This window comes from Chiroxiphia lanceolata, chromosome 1 (genome assembly GCF_009829145.1).
Source record: "Chiroxiphia lanceolata isolate bChiLan1 chromosome 1, bChiLan1.pri, whole genome shotgun sequence".
Taxonomy (NCBI): Eukaryota; Metazoa; Chordata; class Aves; order Passeriformes; family Pipridae; genus Chiroxiphia; species Chiroxiphia lanceolata.
In genome coordinates, this window is record NC_045637.1 from 98,347,725 (window position 1) to 98,367,470 (window position 19,746).

At 36.1% G+C, this 19,746-nt stretch overlaps 1 protein-coding gene across 1 annotated transcript in view; it reads left to right on the plus strand.

Moving 5' to 3' along the window:
• Positions 1–19,746, plus strand: part of ADCY1 (adenylate cyclase 1) — a 157,707-nt gene that overhangs the window by 89,469 nt on the left and 48,492 nt on the right. The window contains 3 exon segments of the mRNA XM_032707353.1: positions 11,247–11,374; positions 17,947–18,105; positions 19,532–19,673. Coding sequence (XP_032563244.1) covers positions 11,247–11,374; positions 17,947–18,105; positions 19,532–19,673 — 429 coding nt within the window.

Sequence of the window (19,746 nt, forward strand, 5' to 3'; positions counted from 1 at the left end):
ATTTTACATCTATATCTTCCTCTTGAAAAACAGCTCCCAATACCCCAAGGAGGAAGAAATCTTCTGCTCCACAAGATGCCAGGGTTGAGGAAGAACTATTCTTATTTAAATGGATTATCATTTGATTGAGTGCTATGTCCTGATTTGCACTGTGTTCAAATCATAACAGAAAGAAACTGTGTGTTCCCTTTTCCCAGGTTAAGTAGAAGATTAACTTCGATGCTGAGTAGAGATGCGATGGAAGTATAGGGGTTTTTTATATGAATTTATACATACTCATAAACCTTTGTGTAATCAATTAATTACTGGAACTACTGGCAGTGTCTCAGAGAGACCACAGGTCCCCAGCCCAGAGTGCTTCATAGATGGATACTGCAGAGGTAAAATGGACTTCCATGTGGATAGTCATTGGTAAGAGCTTAAATGGCTTAAGAAGTTCAGATGGGCTCCTTACTTTAATTTCATTTTAATTTCATAAGTGAATTTCATCCTTCAAATGTCAACCAGATATCTAACAAGCTCTGTTAAAACTTATAATACTGTCATTCACGAAGTCTTCATAGACATGAAACACATGGCAGTGTAATAACATGGAAGTACTGTGACACAACACTAGATTTCATATGTGCACACAGAAATGCATAAACCTATGACATGTGCAGCATGGCACTGAAGCCAGGGATATAGCTACCATGCTTGCTTCCTTAGCAGTGGCCATGTGCTACCAGCTGGAGGCGTCACTGACACCTGAAGGCAGGGTACCAGGCAGATGCCAGCTTTTGGTGTGAGGTCAATTGTTGGTCAGGGAAGAAGCAGTTCAGAGTTAGCAGAGGAGCTAAAAAACCTTAGATTATCTGTTCAGCCTCCAAGGATTCTTTTTCCAAATTTTAAAATAGATCCCATGGTTTCTTTCAGCTGTGTGAGGAAGATTTGCTATTTAGTTGTACTTCTGGCTCAGATTGCACTGTATTGAGGTGTGATTAAGGAGAGAATGTACAAGTTTTCCTTAGCGCCTTGTGATGTGATTAAGGAAGACTTGTAATTGTGTCTCCTGCAGTCAGAGAAATGTGCTGAGAAGTGCAATTTTCAGAAGGATTCTGATCTCCTGGTTAAAGCAGCTTCTAGATATTCATTATTAGGTCAAAACAGAGGACTGGGCTGATTTTTATAACTGTGCTGTGCTTTGGTATTCAGGATGATTAAGGAGGAAACTGTAGGGACTTTAAAGAGAAGTGTAACAGTGATAGATATGCCCGCTGTGGCTACTAAAGTGCAATCTGTGAGTGTGCAAGCTGTGTGGTGCTGTTTCTTGGGAAGCAATGTCAACTGGAAGGGGCAGTTTCTGACAACCTTTGTTAAAACAATTGCCCTGTCTTAAAAACGTAATGCTTAAAAAGAATCCCTGTCACCACTGTGGGAAGTGTAATAAGTGTAAGGCAGCATATATTGGCTGGGAGCTTCGTTAAGAGTCTTGGCACATTGATATGTTGTAGGAATAGTGAGTCTTTGCTTTTTGACAGTATAGTTCTGCTAAAGTTTGTCCTTCTGACATTTAGACGCTGATTTATGCTTTATATCATTAGTTATTTCTCTCTTTCTATATGTTGTCTTTTTGGGGTTTTTTTGGTCAGACATATAGTTTTCCTGTCTTTGAAATGCCACATCTTTTTTTTAAAATCACAATGGCTTCAAATATAGTTACAGCTCATGAAAGGGAGTTCTGAAGGCAAACCGTAGGTTTCAATGTATTGTCATTCAATTCCTTTGAAAGCATCCTTGTGCATTCTGTAAATAGAGAGGGGAAAAAAACTCCTGATCTTACTGCCTACTAGAACTGATATGTACTTTTATCCTGTCCTTTCACTTCATTCACCTCTAGAGAAAATGTTTTTTAAACACTTATCTTGCATAGTACATTTTACCTTGTAAATCACTGAGTCTTTGAACTGAGCTAGAGAAGAGATGGTCAGAACACAGTACTTAAAATCACAGAATTATAAAATATCTTGAGTTGGAAGGGACCCATAAGGATCATCAAGTCAAAACCCCTGCTCCTTGCAGTATTACCTGAAACTAAACCATACAACTAATAGCATCGTCCATATGGTCCCTGAAAATGATGGCATGATTTCTGTTTTCACAATAGCACAGTTTGGTTTCTTAAAGAAACAATCTTAGATAATCATGTTTTATATAGGATTTTGTGGTCTTCTCAATAACTTTTGAGTCCTAGGGCCAACTTCACGCACTTTGAAGAAAGGAATGTGAGTCTCAAAAGTATAAAGCTCAACAAAAATGAATGTCAATACGAGTATCCTTGCAGGAGTGCAACTTCATCCTAGTCAGACATTAGAGAATGCACATGAGGAGGCACTGTTATGAATGCCTTGAGATTCATTTGTATGTCTCGTTACTGAAGTCTTGTGATGTCTTTAGGCACCCTGATATGAGCATTTTAGATAAGTCTGTCCATGCAAGGGTTCCCTTGAGACTGTGGGACTGTACATAACAACAGCAAGCTATCTTCCTGAACAAACACAGTGGGTGAAGTTTCTGGTAAGGCCCATGACTGGTTCAAATAGAAAGAACTATTTTGTATCTATTTCTATTGGATTTTATATGCTGTTCAGGCTTAGTTTACTTACTTCTGGCAGTTACTTTGAAGTTTTCTTGTTTCTTCCCACTAAACAAGGGTAGCTTTGTGAAATCTCAGATTTTGTCCTGCTGATAGTCATTCTGTATTACATATTATCAATAAATGCTTCAAGTAACTGATCTTTGCATGAGGTCTTCAGATGCCTTGCAATCAACTTTTGATACTATAGCTCGCTTTCAGTTTGTCATTCTTTAGCTTGTAAGAGTGACACGTTTTAATCAGATATAATCATTTGCATTATGCTGGTTTTATGTTCCCAGGGAATTTCTGGACACATGACACTTAGACTGAGTGCCTTGTTAATTTAACGCACTGCATATGTCACTGCCTTTTCTCTTTATGCTTTAACCATGGCATGGATTTACTGTGAACAAGGAAGATTCTCAGGACTGCAGTTACGCAAATAACGTCTCGTAGAACTGCACATGCCCCTGCTTGGGAACTGTCATGGTCAAAGCTCTACTATGTTGTGATACAGTTTAAACATGCCCAAAATATTTTACTTGTAATAAATCATCTTAATAGAAAAGAGGAGGCATTCATTCAGCACTCTGTGTTGTAATGAAATAGGTTTGATTTTTAGACATATTTTTATTTTATTTAATCGTTCTTTTCTGTGTTAGATTCTTCTCATTTACATCCTGAATCTAGTCTACATGGAGAATTAATTATTTGTGTTTACACATTCAGTTATTTCCCTTTCGACTTCCATGTTACTGCATCTTGGACTTCTAAGACTTTTAATTTATAAGTGGACAAGGATAAATGAATTTCAGGTGCTTTTCAAAAGACATCACTAGAAGAGGATGTTGATATTCTGAATGAAAGACCTTGCTTTGTGTCGCTTTTGGCATCTTATCTATTAGGTGGACTAACACTCACCACTTCTTTGTTCTTTCCATTTACAGTTATGTATACCTTCAGGTTTTGTCAGTATTTGTAGGCTGAGTCTATTTTTATTTTTTTTCCATTTTAATTTAGTATCCTTCCCTGATTGCCTTCTTAGCATTTAACAGTTTTTACTTTACATATTTCAGTGTTACTGAAGTGGCCTTTTCTGCATCTTCAGGCTCAAAGATACTGAACTAAAAAACATTGTTTCTGAGAGCCTTAGGCAAAGAGTCAGTAAGTGATATTTTTAGTCATCTTGTGTGTTTTTTAACTGTGTCAAGAACAATCAGTTCTTTGCTGAGCTTTGAACTAGCTTTTCCGAGAAGCAATCACTCTAAGAAATTGCTTCTATTGCATCTATAGAATGCTTTTAATTTTTATTACGATAATTATGATGTATATTTAAAATATAAAATGAACAAAGTTTTGTGGACTGGCTTAGATGGGAAAGTTAGTCCTGGAAAGCATAGGTATAAACGTACAGCGTGTAACCCTTCTTTGTGGAAATTGGTGTACACTTGCATAGGAGATATATATAAAGGCTAATTTTAAGGAGACTTGTCTCCCCAGTTCCCTTTGAGAGTCAGCAGAGACACAGGATTGCACTGAGGCAGATCATCAACATAAGCTTGAATCCAGTTCTAAACAGCCATCTGGAGAGCTCTCTTAGAGAGACCTAAGGAAGTAAACTTTTTTAAATTAAAGTGGTCTTAATGAACAGACCTGTGACTCTATAGGATCAGGAACTAATGATGTATGCACAATGTGAAGCTAAAAAGTGTCTGGGGGACAGTTTTCCAGGGAGAAAATTAACATTACACGCTTCAAGTATTGTAGGAACATATAAATGGGCAAGTAGCACAGAGATTAGATCTTGCCTATTATACGGTATGTTTTAGGTAAGAGGATACTGTGCTTGGTATGCTAATTCTTTGTTACAATTTGTGTCATAATTTGTATGCTTGTTGTAAATTACCAAATTCTTCCTGAGTTTGTATGCTACAAATCTGAGGTTTGCATCTTTGTAAATGACTGTACTGGATTATTCCAATCAGCTTCAGATGCTTGAAGTGTGGGCTTTGTACTGAAACTGATGATTTTGACTATGCAGTTAGCATAGAGAAAGATATTTCTGGAATCTGGAAAACTAACCATTTCTTGAAATTTAGAGCTCATTTTTTCAGCAGTTTATAATGGATTTGCTTTAGGCTTGGTTCTCTTGGGATATATCTCTTCATAAAAAGACAGAATCTAAAAGGATACTTAAGAAAAGCTAGGAAGGAGACAATCATGCATGTCGGTCATAATGATTGTGTAAAATATTCTTGGTAAAATCCTTTTTCATTTCTAAGTAAATTAACATATATGACTGTCTCATATGTGTCTCATTCTCCAGGACTAAAAACATTTAACATTCTAGTTTTGTAAAATTACCCTCCATATGGAGGAATTTATTGTGAGAGTGGGAATGCACAGAAAAGTTAGACCGAGAAACCAGTACGTTATTGCAGGTCAGCATATAAAATTGCCAATAAAATTGAGGGAAAGCATTTGAAACAAAAAATGTTGTCCTTTTTATAGCTATCCTTAATATTTCTATATTTGTTTATGAATTATATGGCTCCCATGATGGTAGGTAATTTGTGATGACTTCACAAATGCATTACTAAATTACAAGCTTATGTATGCTCATCTGGAGATGGCCTGCTTCCCTCAATCAGAGCTTATCAAGTCATTTTCTGTGGCACCTCCTGTACTGTAACCAAATTTGTTTTCCTTTCCTATTTTCTGCTGCTCTGCAGAAGCTCTTCTTGTTAAGTCTATACTAACTCTTACTGTAGTAAGTATGTCTCCATTACTCTGCTAAATTGAACTCTGGAGTATTGCATTTAGCTCGTTCTCAGGGTTCTTTATGCTGGGACTAGCAGATGTGCAAGAACTAATGTAAGTTGATAAAGCTACTGTTTGCAGGATTTATTCCATTAAAAGGTTATGGAAATAGTTGTTTCAATTTTTAAACCCACAGTTCAAAACCTGGGTAAAAAAATGGTAAAATGTGTTTGTAGTAATTGACAGGGTTCAGTGAAATCTTCTAATGGGCTGGACAATTTTCATAAGTGTATTAGCAGTATTGGCACACTGCAGTGTAATTGAGCTGGTGGTAATTTCCATGTCACTTCATTATACTTAGAAGTTGATTACAAAGCTTATCTGATAAGGTGGCTTCAATAATCTCTCATGTGTTGTGGCCCACATCCAACATAGTTACTAAAATAGATTTGGATACTACATGTAGAAACCATATTGGTAAATCTTTTTTGTTTTACTGAAAAAAACCCTCCAATTTGATAAGGAAAATTACTGTTTGTCATTAATGAAAGTTGCAGATGGTATGAATAAACTCTGCATTCAGCTCTGGGGCCTCCAGCACAAGAGAGACCTGGACCTATTAGCATGGGTCCAGAAGAGAGTAACAAAAATGATCAGAGGGCTGGAAAATCTCTCCTGTGAAAAAAGACTGAGAGGGTTGCTATTCAGCCTGGAGAAGTGAAGGCTCCAGGGATATCTCATTGCGGCCTTTCAATATGTAAAAGGGGGCTTATAAAGACTTTATCAACATCTCTAGGACAAAGGGACAAAAAGAGTTTAATCTGAAAGAGTACATTTAGATGGTATATAAGGAGGACACTCTTTATGATTAGAGTGGTGAGGCACTGGCACAGGTTGCCCAGAGAAGCTGTGGATGCCTCATCTGTTGAAGTGTTCAAGGCCAGGTTGCATGGGGCTCTGAGCAACCTGGTTTAGTGGAAGGTGTCACTGTCCATGACAGCTGGAACTAGAAGATCTTTAAAGATTCAGTGATTCTATGATTTTCATAGAATTGGTTTTTAGAAGTTAGCCTAAGTAGGCTCACTTTTCATTGTCACAGAAAGAAGGTCCTTTGAAAGGGACCCTGAAAGTAGAGCTTTAATGAGCATTTTGCATGTGAATCTAAACCCATGTTTTCATCTTTTTCTGCACTTAGCTGTATCTTTTGAGAATACTGCTACAGTCTAGAAGACTTTCACTTGGTTGTCCTTTCCATGGAATTATTTTAGTTTTGTTTTTTGCTAAAGCTCTTTGATGCATAGAACAGTTACAGAGCTGAAGAGAAAAAATAGAAAGGTTTTCTTTATGTTTTGTTTAATTTTATAAGGAAATTAAGTAAAAAAGTGTAAATCTCAAAAATTTAAAGTGTTCTCTTAAAAAGAATCTCTCCTTGCCATCATGCACTGAACTTAATAACTTGGTATGGTATTGCTTAGTTACACTGTACAGCCTTCCAGCTAACACCATCCAATTCATTGCCATTTCTTCTATTACCCTGAAGGAGGTGATTTGTCCTTCACCATTTCCTTAGCAGCAGAACAATGTACTTTGTCTTTCCAAGGGCACTTGGAGTAGTGACCATACCTTTGCATAAAGGAAGGAGTAGTAATGCCAGGAAAGGTTTTAACACCCATATATCTTCTACTGGTCTGTATTCAAATCTTTTGAAAGAGGGGGCTCAAAACTGGTGTCTGGCCCATGTCTGTGAGGCTGAGCCACCTTGGTTAGTGTATCAGCATTCCAGAGAATGAATAAAAAAATTTGCACTTATCCCATATGTTGTGTGTATATGCAAGAGGGTGTAAGTAAATTTGTGGAACTGTGTGTCTGCATGTTGTACATGCAAACGTGCACGTATGTATGGATGGATTGATATATTTATACAGTATGATGGTCAAAATATAGGTTTTTATGGTTCTGTTCCAATCTAATGAAAACTATAACAAAATTGAACAGATACATAATTTCATATTCAGAGGATGTAGCAAAAAATATGATTCTTTCTGTAAGTGTCTTTTACATCTCTATACACATCTGTAGTATATGTCAACTTTCTATAGTGACTCAAAACTTTCTAATCCAACTTTCCATTGAGATTAATAGCACTTTGGGATAAAGTGCTATAAATGTTAAATTTTGCTGCACATGCTATATACAGAGAAAATAAGTTGCAGTGGTAACAGTGGTGAATCCTATTTTGTCCCCTCTCAAGACTTCTTTGGAAGCAGAATGAAGTTCTAGGTTTGTGGAGAGATATAAGCAGCAAATGCAAGTCATTATTCTTTTACATCTTTGGGAAGTTTTATAGGTGCTTTGCATTTTTTCCCCCAATAGTAATTTCACACGGTAATAACAAAGAAAGGGCTGTTACTGTGATGTGTATAACCTGGATTATTGAACTGTGGCTTGAGTTCCTAAGGAAAAGAGGTACAGCTTGTAAAAACAAGTGTAGTTCCCCTGAAACGCATAATGCTGTGCCAACTAATATTTCATAAAATCTCTCTCTTCTATAGAACGTCTGACTGTCTGCTTATGCTTATGTGTTTTGCTGGGAGAAATCTGACAGCTTCTTTGCTATTTCTTTGAGACAACCTATATATATATACATATATATATATATAAAACCTTTTTACAAACTGTAAAATCTTTGCTCTTTTTATTAAAAAATAACTGTATCCTGAGTATACAAAACAACATTTGACTACTGTAGTACAAGAATGTGGAGTTAATGCTCTGAATTCTCAATATTTCAGTCTAAATTGACAGACTTCACTCTTTCTGCAAAATGCATTAAATAAAGAACTGCAACAACAGCAAAACCCCAGTTGTTTGAAACAGAAGCCCCCTCCTTTGTTCTACCCAGCAGATGGATAGAATGAACTGCTTTACAAAGTGCTTGTCTGAAAGTGTAAAGAAAGCTCTTAGCAACTTTGAAGTATCCTCCACTTTCCAAGCTGGGCTTCCGCTACACACTGACAAATCCTATGACTGAAGTAGTCCCGGAGGGATTTCTCCAGATCCACTTGGAAACGTCTTAGTAAGGCACCGCAGGTGGGCAAGCTGCCTGGCTAATGCAATGCTAGCAATCTCTAGTACTTTCTAGCATGTGCATAAAACCAAATTATCAGTTGTTTCTAAACAGACATTGCTTCTATCAATTATAACTAGAATTTGTAGCTAAATACTTAAATTCTACACCGTCACAAATGTGAAAAATATTGAGTCAGGAGCATCTTTGGAAGTTGCTGAGGGAGCAAAATGACAGAGAAGGGGTTTGTTTTATTAATTTGCTTATCAATCCTTAAAAAGATTGCTTTTACAAAGCTGTAGTGTGACTCCTTCCTGGAAGTCTCCCTTACATGTCAAGAAAAAAACCAAAAGAAAACAATTTTTCTAGAGATTACTGTATATTAATTGACTATTAAAATTCAGGACAGTGAAGATAACATCTGATAAGGAACAAGCAGAGTGGTTGTTTAGCCATATGTCTTCCATCAAGATAAATATCTTTCAAGGAAATACTGTAGCAATTATTTTCTTTTATTTCTCTCCTGCAAAAATAATAAATTGACTTGGAAAAGTGGTAATGGATTAAGCTCTGTTTTGTTGGGTTTTTTTTCTTTCTTATACTGCCTACCAGGCTTTTACCAAGTTGTTAGAAATGAGCCATGTGGGAGATAGACACCATTAGGAGAAATCCCTGATTGATTAACACGTTGGTCACCCCAGGTTACTGAAATGGTTTTTATGAGTAGCTTTCCTATGGGTCAAATAGACATTGCCTGGCCACAAATCGTGCATACCAAATGTGAAGATGAAAAGGGCCTTATAGAGGATTTTAAAGCGTGGACCAAAATTGAATTTATTTTGGAAAGCAGACTTCAGCTTTAACTACTGAGTACCTTCTACTGATTCAAGATTTGCCCCCCGCCCCCAAAAAAGGCTTATTTTGACGGTATAAATTGGTGCTATCTAGTAAAAAACTTTTTAGTTTCTATTAAAAAACATAGTGATTTCTGTCCAAAAAACTTTAATTAGAAGAACTATTCTAATTGTGTCAAGATAGATTTTGAGATCTGCGTATTACTTTGTGTGCATCAATAATTATTTTACTTATATAATACCATTCAGCCAAGGATCTCAAAAAAATCTGTGTAAAATTGGTGAAGCACTTTTTAACTGTAGACTGTGGAAATACTCTTAAGGCCCTGGTGATAATCCTTTTAAAATATGCTTGTATTCATTAAAATATGTATTAGCAATGATAATTAGGGTTATATTTAAAATCCTACTGTACAGCAGAAGAAATGTAAAGTAGTCACTATTGGAAAATCCTTTTCTACTATTTAAGCATACCCATAAAGACAGCTCTCTTCTTTGATTTGAGATCTGAATTTGTTGCCTAATTTATAAAAAGAAATAGACAAACCAATTTCCCAAACAGTGGTAACATGACTTCTTCCGTGTGTAAACAGAGGTAATTCACATTATATAGTATTTGTTCGATACTCTGTACCATTACAACAAAGAGAGATGTGAATGCCTGCTGCTGGAAGAGTGTGTAATAATGAACCCCAAATGCTGATATACATGGTGACATGTCAGAGAGAAAAAGAATACTGTAGGCATAACCATTGCTTCTGAGCTGGAGTATGGGTAATGATGTGGAGAGTGTGGTTAACTCAGAAAGGCTTTAATTCTTGTAGGCAGGAAACCAGATGAGAATGTGTGCCTGTATGAGAAACCAAACAAGTATAATTCTATGATTAGATATTTTTTTCCAGAAATTTTAAATTCCGTTATCACCACTGCTCTTTTTTTCCTCTTTCTGTGTTGCTGAAGTCAAGCCTGTATAGAACACTACTGGGGAAGGCATCAAATTTCTTTTGATCCCCTTCCATCATATTCATTATAGTTAATTTTGCATGGTTCTTACTGGCATAGTCCCAGCTGTGTAAGTGGGATTCATTTAATACGTTTATTTACTTTTCTGTGCCAAAGTCTAAATGGGTAGAAGTTACCATAGTCTAGTTACAAAAGAAATCATCTCTTTGTGTCTCCTCATAATTTATTAGTTAAAGGCATTGCTTTCTTAAAGGCATTTTGTTATGTGCTCTCTGTTTAGAAATGAACTTTCTGCTCACACTGATGTGGCAATCATCACATGTCATGATTGGTTTTTTAAAATGGGAGAGATTTAGCCAGATATCTTTGACTGTAGAAATTAAATTTCATGCAAACATGAGATAAATTTAATGGTAATGCAAAGTGACTGTAGCTTCTGATCTGCAAGTCTGTCATACTAATCATAGTGTATTGTAAATTGTGATTTATGAATATGTACTGTACAAATCTGTGTACCTTTACAGATAAATACATAATCTTTCCTGTTAAATTTGAACTGAATTTGAAACAAAAGCCTCCCAGAATGCAAACATTTCAGTAGTGGTTTGCTTTCTGTCCTTTGATTCGGGTTCATAGAGAAATGAATTCTCATTGCAAATCTTGAATTCATACTGACCTAGCATGTGGGCAAGGCAATAATATTTATTCAGAACTATGGTTTTAAGCAGTGTTAGCCCCCATGTGTGTTGAACAATGCAGGGATGATGATGTCCAGTATATATGCATCTATTTATAAATAAATAAACAATGTGTGTATGTCAGCTGTTGGGTACAGGGAACCCAGATTTCATGAACTGCCAATTACTTCATTTGACCACAAAAAGATTCCCTGAATGATTGCATAGTATTAGAGAAGATGTTAACCTGTTAATATTGGAATATTTATATGAACAGTAAAACTTTTCCCATTCTGTTTTTATGAAAGGAAAATCATTGCAGAAGAATAAAAATCCTAGGGGACTGTTACTACTGTGTATCAGGATTGACCCAGCCCAAAACAGATCATGCCCATTGCTGTGTTGAAATGGGACTGGATATGATTGACACCATCACGTAAGTACCATGCATGGTGAATCCAGACAGGAGTGCAGCAACAACTTCTATGTGGCGTTCAGGAAGTGTGTTATTAGAAAAACAGCAGTTTCTGCTAGCACTGCCCACCTGGCAATTCACACTGTTGCATTCAGGTCACAGGATACTGATTTTAGGGAGGGTCATTCTAGACATTGATTTTCCACTCCATTTAATGACTGTAAGGAGTAAATGCAAAAGGATGAGTATGTAGAGGCACATACACATACTGATCAGGTGGCAGAAAGATGCTGGGAAATAACAAAATATACCTATTTCTAATTGCCACAAAGAAAGGAGTAAAATTTCTTGTTTTGCAGTGATAAACATAGCTGATTTTGCACACCAGTATGTAAACTCGAAACCGGTCCTGATGTATTCTTGTTGTATATGTGTTTGTAGTCTCAAAAATGTAGCTCACTGTATGTTATGTTCAAACCTTTCATTTATTCTGCTTTTCAGAAATATAACGTGAAATTCACTTTGCTGCTCAGAAGACTCTTTTTATGCTTGAGAGCTCTGCACTGATCATTATTTTGCCAAGGCAAAAAATATGAATGTTAGAGAACTGTGAATAAGCTTTTAGTGAGAGCTGGAGATCTATTCCATTGCACAGAAGGGAAAGGATAAAGATGGAAATTTTCTTCACTACTGTATTGGTCTGTGTTTGTGGGCATTTGTGTGTATGTGGTTTATAGGGAGGCTATAGGAGGGAGTCCACATCTGTATTAATTTCTATGTATAATTAAATACTGTTCAGCACAATTCTACTATGTTAGAAATGAGCTCGTACAGGTGTTTCACATCAGGAGCCTGGAAAGTGTTTGACCACTGTTGAAATTAGCCAGGTATTCTTGCTCTCTTTTGTCATCTGGACAGCTGGGAATGTGGAGTTGGCTCAAGGTTCTTCTTCCCCTCACTTAATCCCTGAGCTTTTCCTTTGTACACAGAAAGGATCTGCCTGCTCTGTGAAGGTGAACAGAACATAGTGTAATCTCAATTAAAAAAAAAAATAAAAATTAAATAATGAAAAAATAAAATAAGCAATCATAAAGCTTATTAATTCAAATTATGCAATTTTTATTTGGGACATTTTATCTTCTTTCTTAAACTTTTCTGGATTCATTGATGTTTCTTTGCAGAGGGCTTGAAAGCCTACAAAAAAGGAAGAAGTACTTAAAGCAATCAAAGGCTATTTCTCATTTCTAGCTCAATCCATGTGTTTCTATTATAGTATCAAGACTACCAGCTGGTATCCAACTCTGGATGAAAGGGGGAAGTTAAAAAAAAAAAGTGACTTTGTATCTCATGGGACTGATAAACAAAAGCTAATAATCAAACCAATAGAAAATAAAATGTTGCATTCCTACTTCAGTCAGAAGCTCCTCACTTGTCCTTTTCATTTGGTAAACATATTATAAAAATACCTCTCAGTGTGAAGAGTTGCATAAATGAATCCATATTCTCCCTCATTCAATGAAAGTTCATCATGTTTGTAAACATTGTAAAATTGGTAAAATACTTTGTAATCTATGAATCTATAATTTATGGTAGTCTGTGATACTATAAAGTCCCAAAAGAATATGGGTATTCTTTCAGCAGCATATGGATACTTATATGACCTTCAGAAGCATTATAAGATACATACCACCAAGATGTAGTTTTTTTCTGTGAAATCAAAGAATAGAAACTTCTGGTTCCTGGTTCATGGTTCTGTGATTGGACTGAGTTGAATGTTATAATGTGTTCATTTAAATTGATACATTCCATTCACTTCATATGCTGTGTAACTGTTATTAAAGTATCCTGCAATATAGTACTGTCTCATCTGAGAACATAATTTCCAAAGTATTAAAAAAAACATAAAATTTTCACAATTTATCTACCATCTTCAAAGTGTTTTTTTGAAGGGCACGGTTAAGGTCAGACCAGAATCATTATGGGACAACCTTCTTTTTTCTTAAAAACACAATAAAACAGATAGTACCTACCTTCTCTTTCAATTCCAAAAGAATTTCTTCTGCCCATTGTGTCAGTGCCTCAATACAGGCCAGATGGTTTTTCCATTTTAGAGTCACTTAAACCACCAAGGCAGTAAGCAGAGTTACATGTTTCATACCACCAATGTTGCTTTCACTATATGATTTTCAACTGTCAGGTTTTTGTCAGTAACATAATTAAAATGATCATATACATTAGAGCCTCTAATATGTCAGGTATTGGTCTAACATGGCAGATGTTGTCCTAACCTTGGCTATGGACAGTGTGTTAGGCCAAGCACTCTCTTCACCTTACTTAAATTGATTGCCACATTTGAAGGTTTCAGTCTTATGTGCTACCATGTTTTACCTTATGAATAGATATATTTGATAGCTAATTGCTTTGCCCAGCTAATCAAGCTCTTCCCTCTCTCTCTCCTCCAAAAACTGTCTAGAATTTTTGTTTAAGTTAGTGTTATGGGGACAGATTTCCACATTCTTAATAATAGTTTATCTTTCCTTACAGAACACTTCATCAATGGATATAAATTATATTAAACAATTCTTCAGTTCAGTCCAGAAATTGCTCTTAGGAGATGAAACATGATGAAATGAGGGAGTAATTCAAATGCATTCAATAACACCGCAGGAAAAAAACTGATCTGTAATGTTTCCAGTTGGAAATAAGGAGAGAATCTGGGTGAACAGGATATAAATACTAGATTTTGGACTGGGTCAAAATACTGGGGTTAACATTCATGAACTTCTCAAAACTTTAATGAGATCCAGTAATCATTCCTATTGTCATGTAGGAATGTGACAATTTCTTTTCATGCTACTTCTTCCCTTGATGTCTTACTAGGTTGCACCTCTAGCTGCATCGCTGGCTATGTGTACAGTAGCACTTACATGGCATGATAGGAGCATATCTGTAGAACACAGCAGCTGCTGCTGACTGCTTTAGTTTAACCTACATGTATTACAGTGGAGAGAAGAGGGAGTATTCCTTTAGAATAAGTCTCATTTGCCTTCTGGTTGAACATTCCTACTGCATGCGGCCTTTGAAGAGGTCTGAAAGAAAGTGTCTGTGCTTCTTGAGAACTGGGCATCCCAGTGGAGTTTATCAGCTTTTCTCTGTGTCTTATAGGTGATTTTATCCCATACAGATGACTCCACCTAATATGAATGACTCCACCAGTTGTCATGTAAGACCTCACATATGGAAGTTGGGCTTATTTCGCACCTGCACTTTGCGTTGCTGATTGGTTGCAGTGGTCATTAGAGAAGCTGATGCTCGAATTGTCTTCTTCTTATGGGCTTGGTCATCAGATGATCAAGTGCACTGGGGAAGGGAGAGGAACTACAGTAGCCAGCGTGGGGAATTTGAATGGAAATATCAAGTTTTCCTGTGTGATATTTTGTATGAGGAAGGAGACAGAAGCATTAACTTTCCTGATGTCAACACTGTTGAAGCTTTTCCCCATGTCCTCCAGAGGTCCCAGACCTGGAAAATTTTGAACTGGCAGAAGTAAATTGACCTTGAGTTCTGGGAGAACCAGCAGCTGCCTTTTTAGCAATGCAGGAAGCTGTCTACTGGTGGTGAAAGCTTAGTCAGCTTGCATCTCTAGCAGCCCTTCACAGCCCAGACTCTCTGCCCTAGTACTCTGCTGCCATGCTGCAGCTGAGCAGCACTCCGTGAAAGTGTATGTAATTGAACAAAAATCATATCTATGCCTTTAAACAGGAACATCTATTTCTATGCAGATATTTTTAGTCCTAAAGAAAAGCCCTGAATAATTATAAGAAATGGGATGCAGGGCTTATTTTCTCCCCCTTCAAATGCTCAGGAGCATAGGTCTGGAGCTGTTCTGCAGATGATTTAAATTACTTTGATGGCTTGTAGCAGCACATGAAATATTTGTAGCTAAGGAGAGAACTAAAATTTAAAGGCTTTGTAGGATACTTGAGCTGTCAGGATAGATGGTTATCTTATTAGTCACTCACATAGACTCTACACACATCTGGTTTAAAAAGAAACTGTTTTTTGATTTCCATTTGTTTCTGGGCCTGCTTTTGTGTTAACATTTGGAAAACTTTTAAGTATATTGTCTATGAATCTATGAGAAAATAAGTCATAATGAATAATTTATTTGAGAAACTTCTTTTTCCTATTCATGATTTGTTTGTGAAGTGCTGGTATTTTTTCAGAAATGTATTTATAATTTAAAATGCTTCATTGGACGTTTTTGTGATTTTATTTCAGAAATGTTGGTGTTGTTTGGGAATATGATCATGGTACTGCTCTGAATTTATATGTGAAGTCTATTCTTTATATATTACATAATATTCCTCATTTTTGATAGTTCAGTGAGGTATATTCATGGAAATTTATCTGCATAAAAGTCACACAGGTCTTCAAGATAAATTTGAAAAATGTAATGTTCATGAGCTTTTTTCTTACTCAAATTTAATAATGGTGAAAGCATCCCTGAAACACATTGTAGCTTCTGGGGAAGATGTAGAAATGCATTCTCAATTTACATTTTTTACTAAGTGACTACTTTGGGAAATCTTTTGCTCAAAACATGAATTTTTTTCAGATTCTGCTTTATGGTTCATTGATGCATTACACAGTTCAGCTTATTTAACAAGGAATATGGTCAGCTATGTTGTATTTCACTTCTAATTTCTTGTCATGTACTTTTTGTTACTCTATTCAAATTTCTAAAAGCAGATTAAATTTCCCCCACTCAATCAAGCCAGCTGGGAAAAAGCTGGGACAAAAGTCTGGAGTGGACTTTACCAGTGCCTGAATTTCACTGTCTTTCTGCTTATGTTTAGTCTGAGGTTTAATATACTTTTTTAAATGTGGGAGAAAGGGGGGGAACCAACAAAAAAAACCTCTCTCATTTGTGAACAGAGAAATTCACACACTTGCAGGTTCATTAGTTAAGATAATTACATAGGTACTTAGTTATGCAGGAGAACAGACAAGCAAGGTGTAGTCCTGAAGGGCTTTGGCTTGCAGGGTATGATCTTGGTGTAAGGTCAATCTGTTAATGACGCAATACACACGCACAGGTGAAGATACAAAGGTCAAGGGATACATTCATTTCCTCAATGCTGTGTCAAACATAGCGTGCACAACAAAGCCCTGTAACACTAGAATCCTTTTAAGACTCCTTGGAGTCATATTTGAGGCTTGACTGGGAACAGATATTGAATAAAGGAAAGTTGACTTGCAAGTGAGTAGAAACAGGACAAGGAAGTATTTAATCTTTCAGAAAGCTGTGCATAAGCCTTTCTGGGCTGTTGCATAAAATATGACTGAAAAATATGTTATGCCCAGATTCCCTATGGGGACAAAAGAGATCTCCATGTTACTCATATTAGTGATGGCTGACATGGTATATAATTCAGCACTTCATAGATGCAGCACTTTCCTATTTAAAGTGAGGCCAAGTATCTTGTGCTGCACATCCCACGACATATGATGACCTTTCTGTTAATTGTATTTAAATAAGTACAACTCCTGAAATAGTTGAAAAGTCTTTCTAAAGACATCTTTGCCAAATCCAGCATAGGTGGATGATACTTAAAAAAAGAATTGGTCAATGAACATCAATGGAAAATTATAGGTAGAACCTCAGTTTAAGGTCTTCTATTAAATGAATTGGAAAATTCAAATTAAGAAAACCTACTGAAAATCGAATCTTATGCTGATTAGACAGTTTCCTTTATTCTTTTTGGACTGCAACTGAACTGTGGAATGCTAGGTGTTTTTGTAACAGAAAGAGCTGAAAAGATCTATTTACAGTGTTATCTCCACACATAATGTATAAGACTATTAGCCTCAAGGTAATTTTTTCAGGGTTCACAAGTCCATCCAGGGTGCAAGTTATAACATGCCAATCATTTATGGAAATGAAGAATGCTTCCTTCTTGTGGCAGCAAAAAAATAAAAATGCTTTTAATAATGACTTTGCTGATTAATTCCTCCTTTTCCAGCTAGACAAGGAAAATCTCTGAACATTAGATTTAATTTACAGGTACAAGACCATAGTTACAACTGCTTTCTTTGCCACTCTTGCAGGAGCTTTGGAAAGATATTAGTGTTTATAATCACTCTTCATCTGCTGTTCTTGCACTGATTTACTGCTTTCATCATTTTCTTTCTCCTGTACTCCCGTAACTGGGTAATTGAACCAAATAGAACATAGTAGATTGGCAAGAATTGCTTATACATGGGCCTTCTTAGCTATCTTCTCTTCATACCTCTTTTCTTACAGAGATGATCAAGAAATTTAGAAATACTGAGATTTTGGTTCAACAGTAATTGAAATATAAGAATATATTAAAATATAAAAAAGTTATTTTGTTGAAATAACAACTATGGCTTTGAAACTAGTGAAGGAAGAGTTCAGTACCTGAACATACCATTTGTGGTTTTAAAAGATCCTGTCTTTTCAGTCATTTATATACATATATATGCTAACTTTGGGAGAAGGAGAGAAAAAGAAAATCGAGAGAAGTATAATTGTCTAAACTTTAATATTCTGATGCTCTCCATTCCAGATCTGTTGCAGAAGCCACAGAGGTTGATCTCAACATGAGAGTTGGATTGCATACAGGCAGGGTGCTTTGTGGGGTCCTGGGTCTCCGAAAATGGCAATATGATGTCTGGTCAAATGATGTGACTTTAGCTAACGTAATGGAAGCTGGAGGACTGCCTGGGTAAGTCCGAAAAAGAACCATAGAAAAAGAAATAGAAACTTGTATGGGTGAAGAATTTATTTCCTGCTTTGAGGCATTTGCATGTAATTGTTATTGATAAGAAGGATTGTGTTTGGCAAGAGCAATCAATGTATTATGTGATTTATCCTGTGGAATTCTCCGAACAATCTTGATATTTACATAATAGGTTAGATTAGAAGCAAAACATTTCCAAGCAAAATCCTTATTAGAAGCTGCCAAATATAAAGAGTAGGAAAGATGCAACGGAATGTAGGAATGCTAAACTTGCATCATTTCCTTGCATCATTTACAAAAATAAAACCCTGTAGCTATTCTAGGAAATTTTTACCCGTGCACCTCTGCACTTGTAGGGGGCCAGGGAGGTGCCTTACTCCTTTTACATGGTGAGATTTCCAACACTAGTGCTATAAAAAAGAAAACTCAAATATTAAGGATGTGTTTGTAAATGATGCAGTAGCATGTAAACTTGCAGCCAACCCATGGGGCATGTCCTGGAATTTTAAGTACTTGTACAGCCTTGAACACAATTTAAATGCACACAGTGCACCTTCACAAACATGCATGGGTGGTCTTCTGTGTGTAGCTCACATTTGGACTGGGACCTACCATTCTCTGTTGCATTTTTACAAGATCATGATTTGCTGAACAGGAGGACAATGGAACCTCTTGATTTTTGTGGTAACGATGAGTGAATATCTGTTTGTTGCATATATCTGATTTAGATAATTTTGGCAGTATATTTTACATGTTCGTTACTGTAAAGTTTTCCAGTGAAAAAAATCTGAACACATGTTCATTAGAGGAAAGCAGTAAAATCTTTTTGGATATTTTCTCTGAAGGCATTTCAAATGTAAGGAGTCTTTTGAGAGAAAATGGGAAGACTTTTTCAGGATAAGAAAACTCACAAATAGTGTCAAAGATGGCTGTGTTGCCAAAACAAAGTGAATTAGAAAGTCGCCTACAAAACAGAGTAAATGATACAAGTCAGAGATGTAAAGTGAAATGGAAAAAGAAGTTTCTCCTTTGCACACAAGAGAGATTTGGAGTGCAAATTCACAAGTTTGAAACAGCAGGATTTTTTCCAAGCAGCTACTGAGGTAAATACTTAAGAAAAACACACAGTATAGAAGATGATGTGCAGACTCTACAAATCAGAAAATCTGCAAATGTTTGGACAGTCAATAGTTATCTTTCTGTTCAGTTTGCCCGAGTTTAGAAAATACATGTAATAGAAATTTTTCTATGTTCTATTTGGCTGAAAAGACAAAACTTTTTTTTTTTTACATCAAATGTGGTTTCGCATGTAACTTGACCTCTTTTCAAAATTCTGCATAGGAACATATTTCACCAACAACTCGCTCATGTTATATCTTTACTTTAAACAACGTCTGATTTTTCTCTTCAGGAAAGTTCACATTACAAAGACCACCTTAGAGTGCCTAAACGGGGACTATGAGGTAGAACCAGGATATGGTCATGAAAGGAATAGTTTCTTGAAGAAGCATAATATTGAAACATATTTTATTGTGCCATCTCATCGTAGGAAGGTAAGCTTCACAAATTCTAGCTTATTCTGTGATCCATTTTTGTAATTTAACAACTGTTCTGTTCTATTGTGAA